Below are 7,500 nucleotides of genomic sequence, written 5' to 3' on the forward strand. Positions count from 1 at the left end.
ATCATAGCATACAACACAACAGTAAATGTGTATGGTGGTGAATAATCACAGTGCACACTGGGTTATGAGTCTGTGAATGTGTGAATGTTCAGTAATGTCTGAGGTGTGTGTTTCTCTCCACAGCTGGAGGAGTGATTGCTTGTTGCGTCATGGTTGGATGCCTTCAGAGCATGTTACCGATTTGCCTGGCGAGCCCCGCCCCTGTTCTGCCCTAACCCCGCCCCCTGGTCCCTGCCCCATCGTATTCATTGTGCTCGTGCTTAAGCAAGCGACCGCGACATTGCGTGAAATGACTGCGTTTCATTCTTCCATCGTGCCGTTGGCCACTGGAAGGCGTGTCTACCATGGTGTCATGGCATCCCTGTTACTTTTTGCATGCTGTATGGTCAGAACTATTAAACGGGCACAATAGAGAGATGCTGAAACATGAGTAAGTCAGAACTAGAAAGGACTGCTCTGCTACCCTAAGCATTATTCTGCCCAAGTGCCCTTATTCCTGGGGGGATCAAATCCCATACTGCAAGCTTATTGTATTAGTAGATTAACATAAACAAAAAAACACTTTAACTGTACTGTACATACAGTATGCTCAGTTTAATTTAACAAACATTTAATTTTGTCTCCCATCACTCTCTCTCTTTCTTTCTTTTATCTTCCTTTATATATCTCTCTCTATATCTCTACTCATCTGATTCTGTATCAGCGGGTAAGTTTGGTTTGTGTTGGTGAGATTTGCTGCATTTTCCACTTGTTGATTCCGTGCGTGATTGCGTCCGTCTCTGTGCCCCTGTGATTGTGTCGGTCTGCAAGGGGTTGGATGTCTTCTCTGTGCCAGTCTGCAATCTACAGCCCCACTTCACCCCCCCCCCCCCACCTTCCTCTCTCCCTCTCCCTCTCTCCCTCTCTCCCCCAGTCTGCATCACTACCATTTCTCTCAATCGATACTACGTGTGACTCTTCCCTTCTGCAGTTCTGTAAAGGATGCATCTGTGCCTGGAAAGAGACTTTCTGTGTGCCTTCAGCCTGTTTCTGAACTGCTATGTTGAGGCCTGTGTTTATGGTTTGTGTGCGTGTGTGTGTGTTTGTGTGTGTGTGTGTGTGTGTTTGTGCGTGTGTGTATGTATACAGTTGCAAGAAAAAGTTTGTGAGCCCTCTTCTCTTGCCTGGTCCTAATAGTCATTTAATATGAAATACAATAATCTTAGTTTGCATTGCATCTTTACTGAAGATGTAGTTAAAGAAACCTCTTCAAAAGAGCAAGTTGAATGTAGTGTCCCAGTCTGCTGTGGTGTGTGTGTTTCCACACACATGCTTGTATAAATTATATTGCAGCAGTGCCATATGGCTTAATATGGCATGATCAAAAGATAATTCAGAAGATCATCAAAGCTAGTAACGCCGAAGGGATTTCTAAACCGTTCCACCTCCATCGGTCCACACTCACACGCATAGTGCACACTCACACGCATAGTCCACACTCACACGCATAGTCCACACTCACACGCATAGTGCACACTCACACGCATAGTGCACACTCACACGCATAGTGCACACTCACACGCATAGTTCACACTCACACGCATAGTGCACACTCACACGCATAGTGCACACTCACACGCATAGTCCACACTCACACGCATAGTCCACACTCACACGCATAGTCCACACTCACACGCATAGTCCACACTCACACGCATAGTGCACACTCACACGCATAGTTCACACTCACACACATAGTGCACACTCACACGCATAGTGCACACTCACACGCATAGTGCACACTCACACGTATAGTGCACACTCACACGTATAGTTCACACTCACACGTATAGTTCACACTCACACGCATAGTGCACACTCACACGCATAGTCCACACTCACACGCATAGTCCACACTCACACGCATAGTGCACACTCACACGCATAGTCCACACTCACACGCATAGTCCACACTCACACGCATAGTGCACACTCACACGCATAGTGCACACTCACACGCATAGTTCACACTCACACGCATAGTGCACACTCACACGCATAGTGCACACTCACACGTATAGTCCACACTCACACGCATAGTCCACACTCACACGTATAGTCCACACTCACACGTATAGTCCACACTCACACGTATAGTGCACACTCACACGTATAGTCCACACTCACACGTATAGTCCACACTCACACGCATAGTCCACACTCACACGTATAGTCCACACTCACACGTATAGTCCACACTCACACGTATAGTGCACTCACACGTATAGTGCACACTCACACACATAGTGCAAATGGAAATAATTCAGCTCTACTGCTTCTCTGCCTAGGAGTGAATATCCCAGAAAGCTGAAAAACTCTCATGAGAATGATCTTCAGTGCCATGGAGAAAACCATATACTAGACTCTAGTAACTAGAGTAATGTTCTGTGAGCAAATGAGGTAAAAGTTTAAAAGATTTACTGTTAATTACTAAGCATAAGGCTTCACATACTTTTTCTATCAATGAATCAATGGTGGATAAAGTATACAAGCTCTTATATGTAGTAGCAAGGTCACTAATTATGACCTGGATCTTTTAAACCATTTTATTCCATTTTTATCACAGAATGAATTATAATTAGTACTTGAATGTTGATATGGTCACACAGGAATTCGTAATATAAAAATCCTGATAATTTTTAAGGTTTCACATATGTTTTCCTGCAGCTGTATCTGTCTCTGTCTGTGTGCTGGATTATAATAACCAGGATCCATCTCTGGTTATGGGTTCTCACCTCTTTATATTTCTTTTGTTGGTTCCTTTTGTTGTTTAATAGCCATAACTAGTTTTCTCCCTCCCCAGCATCAGTATGTCCAGAGGATGTCAGTCATACACAAGTCAACCTGACCATATCATGTCCGACATGTAAAGATAAGGAACAGGTCACGGTACCGCTACACTTGAATACAACACCTCAAGGACCTGATCAGCTAAAGCAGGGTTGTCAAACCTTGTGTTCGTGGAGAACCACGGCACTGTAACGTTTCATGTTTACTGTGCTCTGACCTCCCTGCATAGCTCATAAAGGCCTTGGCAGTTGAAGAGGTGGGTCAGGTGTGTTCAGTTTAAATGAGATAAACTCATTTTCAACTGAAGTTTTAAATCCCCAGACTAAAGTTTTTACCACACACAAAGAATTGAGCCATTAAATCTATACTGCTACAACCAGATGTTCCTTTTAGACCTTTCAATTTGTTGTTTTGTTTTTTTGCTCTTATACAGGTTAAAGACCTCAGTAAATCTGGCCCAAGGTCTGATCTGCAGATTGTAAACAAATCCCATTACACTCTCTCTGTTGTTTCATCTTTTAAAAACCAGGGTATCCAACGCTGTATTCAAGTGTCCTTATTTTGCACTGCAAATGCATTCCTGCTTTATTGATCCATCTTCATAGGAGGAAAATCCAGCACTTACGCTAAATCACTGTCCATGTAACGTTGCCTTACTGTCAGTGCTGTAACACACAGCACTTAGATGGACAGTCAGGCAAAAAAAAAAATGTAAATACTATACTATTATTCTGTGTAGAAGCTAGCAGAGCATTCTAACTATAGTCAACATGGTAAGCACCATTAGCAGTTTCCTGTTTTTTAGTGCTACACAGGTGGTACAGTCATGTACCCAGGTTCAAGCAGTTAGCATTGTCATGCTAACAGCTTGTTTTTGTGCTCTGCTAGATTTCAATTTCCTCCAGTGTAGTATTTTGGCCCAAACTGTCCCTTTAAATATCATAAAGTCTTTTGTGTTCATTACGTGAGTGCCTGCAGACAGCTCCAACACAGCTCAAATCTGACCAAGGTATCTTTTTTGGCTCAATCTTGGGTGAACATAATTGGACATAATTGTAATTATTGGAACATAAGGTGGTGTTTCCTGCGTTTCAGCATGAAAAGACTTTATGAGGGTGATACTGGGACATTATGGTCTACTTTCAATAATTAGTTTTTTTCTAAACTTCTAAATTTTAGTTTTCTCTCCAATTTTTTCTCTCCTTTTTTTAGCATTTTTGAAAACTTTATACAGAGCTGATCACAGTGACCTTCTTCTATGATGCTATAAACTGCAAAGTCAACAATATTGAATAAATATAACAGACAGAAGAGCTCACGCAGAAACCTCTCTCAGTGTTGAATGAATTGTACAGTGTTCATTTCTGTTGGTCTGGACTGAACACTGCAGTGTAAATTCACCACTGTAGGTGCTAATTCAGCACCCATCATCTTGCTGTCTAGGGGTAGAGTGTGTTTTTGTTTGTTAGGGTTCACACACATAGTGTGGGAACCCTTTTGTAATTGCTCGAGTTTTTCTTCTTATTATTATTATTTTTCAGGCTGTAAAACGCATACTGCAGCCTAGACCGTAAGGCCCAGAAACACCAAACTTGTCAGACAGGTGCACCAGAGGTGCAATGAGGGAAACCCAGACAATGACCCACATTGGCCTGATGGTGGCGCTATAGCGCAGCATTTTGCGTTTTGGTCCATATCTCCTACACCGTAGGTCATAGAAACGAAATTCCACTTCTGATGGATTCCTTGGCTCAAACCAAACAAAAAAGCCTCTAGGACCCTTTAGCTCCGCCCACTTAGATTTCGAGTTAATTTGCATAATGTGCAAAATCACACACATCTTTGAGCGCGAACTAGTCCCTGGATTTTTCACAGACATGCACATATGTGGTATCAAAACGTTCAGAAAAGTCTGAACTTTAAAATGTATCCAACAAAAATGCTAATTTCTTCACTACCTAGTCAGTATAAGCCAATCAAATGAGGGGGCGTAAATTCAATAGTAAATTTTGCACATATGGAGCTCTAACTTAAGAAAACTTGCATGTAATGAGATGGCACTTCACAGACAGCTTCCGTGTGAGGGTCTGGGGCAGCTCGCAGAGGTTGCCATACCTCACCTGCTAGGGGGCGCTATAACATGCAAAAATTTGCCCCATGCACTCAGATTGGCCGATCCACATGAAACTTGACAGACATCATCTATGGGCCTCTGGAAACCAGGTCCTAAAGCAGACATGCCATACTTCCAAAATGGCTGACGTAATCGGCCAATCAGTGATCGGCACGCGTTTGACAGGCTTACCATTGGTCGATCTGCACGAAACCTCTTGGGTGTGGACAAGTGCACGCCCCCTATGACATAATCCAGCCGGGTGTCGATTGGCCACTGGGGGGCGCTATTGCAAAAAAAGCAAGTGTATCCCCTACATAATTCCACTTGGGAACATGCAATTGGACTCTTTTGATTCCTTGCAGTAGTGCGAACAGCTTTTCTATTACATGTCCTATTAAAAAATGCACAGTTTATTTACAGTTAATAATAGTTTGAAATCATCACTTTTCATACTCCTCCTAGGATTTTCATACTATCATGTCAAGCAAAGTCTTATAATACTCTACAGAGTGTGAAATCAAAAAACAATCCAAAGATTTTGGATTTGAGGACACTTATACCTGCTAAATATTTTTTTTAATGGACAGCATCGATACATATAATATTCATATTCTTAAAGCTCTTTCATATTTTACCCAATTCTGACCAAAATGCACAAGCCCATTCAGAATCCCATCCTGAACAAATTTGTCAAGTTTCATCTAAATCGGTTATCGTATGGCTCTACAGTGCAGTATTATATACAATGCATAAGAATGCATGTAAAGTCCCTCTGTCACCTTCTCCTTCTCACACGCACGCAAGCTGAAACTCACACTCTCAGTCTCTCTCACACTCTTACCCACATTCCCCCTCCCATCTCTGTGCCCTAAGTAAACATTGCTCTGGCTACCTAGATCTCTCTGTGTCTATTAACCAGGCACACACACATACAGGCGCAAGCAGGCCTTCCTATAGCATTCACAATGACACTTCCCTAGCCATACCCACCCATATCTCAGTGACTAACACATGCTCATACAAACTGATATTTGGCTTCTTTTTTGTCTCTCTCTCACACAAACACACAGACACACACACCTTTATACCTATATGTATGTATAGTTTCTATGTATACTTATGTATGTATGTATTAGTATATGTTGTCATAGTTTGAGTACATACACTACCACACACACACACACACACACACACACACACACACACACACACACACACTTCTACCTAAATGTATGTATAGTTTGTATGCATATCTGTCCAGTCATAACAGTCATGTCAGTCCAGTCATGTCAGTCCAGTCATTTCAGTCCAGTCATATCAGTCCAGTCATATCAGTCATGTCAGTCCAGTCATGTCAGACATAAGTCATGTCAGTCATATCAGTCATGTCATTACAGTCATGCCAGTCATGTCACTCATTCCAGTTATGTCAGTCATATCAGTCATATTACTTTTGTTCATCATGCCAGTGATGTAATTTCAGTCATGCCAGTCATATCAGTTATGTCAGCCATGCCAGTCATGTCAGTCATGTAATGCCAGGCTTTGCAGACTACATTCATACTTTGAATACACGGGCAGTCATGTTAGGCGTGCAAGGTGTGCAAGGAGTGAATTAACAAAGCATAGTCTCTGGCACCCTCAATCTCTCTCTGTCTGTAATATACAGGCCCAATCATGTATAGACACATGCAGGCCTTCCTATATTGTTCACATAGATGCAGCCCTAGCCAGATGTGCTATTTCTGTGTCTCCCTTTCTGACACACGCAGATGTCATCACACACTATCTGTAGAGCACACACTGGCCAAACCCAAACAGCTTCTTTTCACTTTTAGGTCTAAAGGACCTTTTGGGCTTCCTTTTGCCTATTGAGGTCAAAATATGCCTATTTGTGTGTGAACCCGCCAATCGCCGCTTGCGGCTATATTTTTTATTTTTGTTTTTTTATTTATGAGCAAGTGATCTCATGAAAAATCTACTTGGCTTGTTTTCTTTCTGCAACACTGAACTGTGGGTTGAGGCTCGATCATCTTCACAGCACTACAAAGGCTTTGACTCCGAGATGAGAGTGAGACAGAGAGAGAGAGAAAAACTGAGAGATCAAGAATTACTTGTGAGATTTATTTGAGAACTCGGGCTGCACTGCTAACATATCTCCAGCTGTGGAGCCAGAGAGATCATCTTTAAGTTCTCTCAGGTCTTCAGTAGTCAGAGCTGAAAGAGCAGGAGAGGGCTGTAGAAATAAGAACTGAAGACTAGACCCTAAGACGAAAGGTGAGTTTGCCCTTTACACATACACGGTGGTCTTCAACAGAGGGAAGGAACAGCTGCTTTGAGGGAGGTCAGACCTCCATCTCTCTCCTTCTCTCTCCCTGTCCCCCTCAGTGCACCTGACATCAGCTGCTTCTCACTCTCATCCCTGCTCCGCCCCCTCCCCTTTGTCCTGCCCCCTCCCCTTTGTCCCGCCTCTCTGTAGACACGAGTTGCTGGAGGAAGCCCGGAGGAAAGGCCTGCCCTTTGCCCAGTGGGACGGCCCTACCGTTGTTGCTTGG

General features: G+C 43.0%; 1 protein-coding gene across 12 annotated transcripts in view; it reads left to right on the forward strand.

The window, feature by feature from the left end:
• Nucleotides 1–7,500, forward strand: part of ppfia2 (PTPRF interacting protein alpha 2) — a 286,573-nt gene that overhangs the window by 254,951 nt on the left and 24,122 nt on the right. For all 12 annotated transcript variants that reach the window (XM_076989764.1, XM_076989762.1, XM_076989766.1 and 9 more), the window contains one exon: nucleotides 7,425–7,500. This exon is cut by the window's right edge and continues 6 nt beyond it. In XM_076989764.1, the coding sequence (XP_076845879.1) occupies nucleotides 7,425–7,500 (76 nt within the window). The remainder of the gene's footprint in view (nucleotides 1–7,424) is intronic.

This window comes from Brachyhypopomus gauderio, unplaced genomic scaffold (assembly GCF_052324685.1).
Source record: "Brachyhypopomus gauderio isolate BG-103 unplaced genomic scaffold, BGAUD_0.2 sc70, whole genome shotgun sequence".
Lineage (NCBI taxonomy): Eukaryota > Metazoa > Chordata > Actinopteri > Gymnotiformes > Hypopomidae > Brachyhypopomus > Brachyhypopomus gauderio.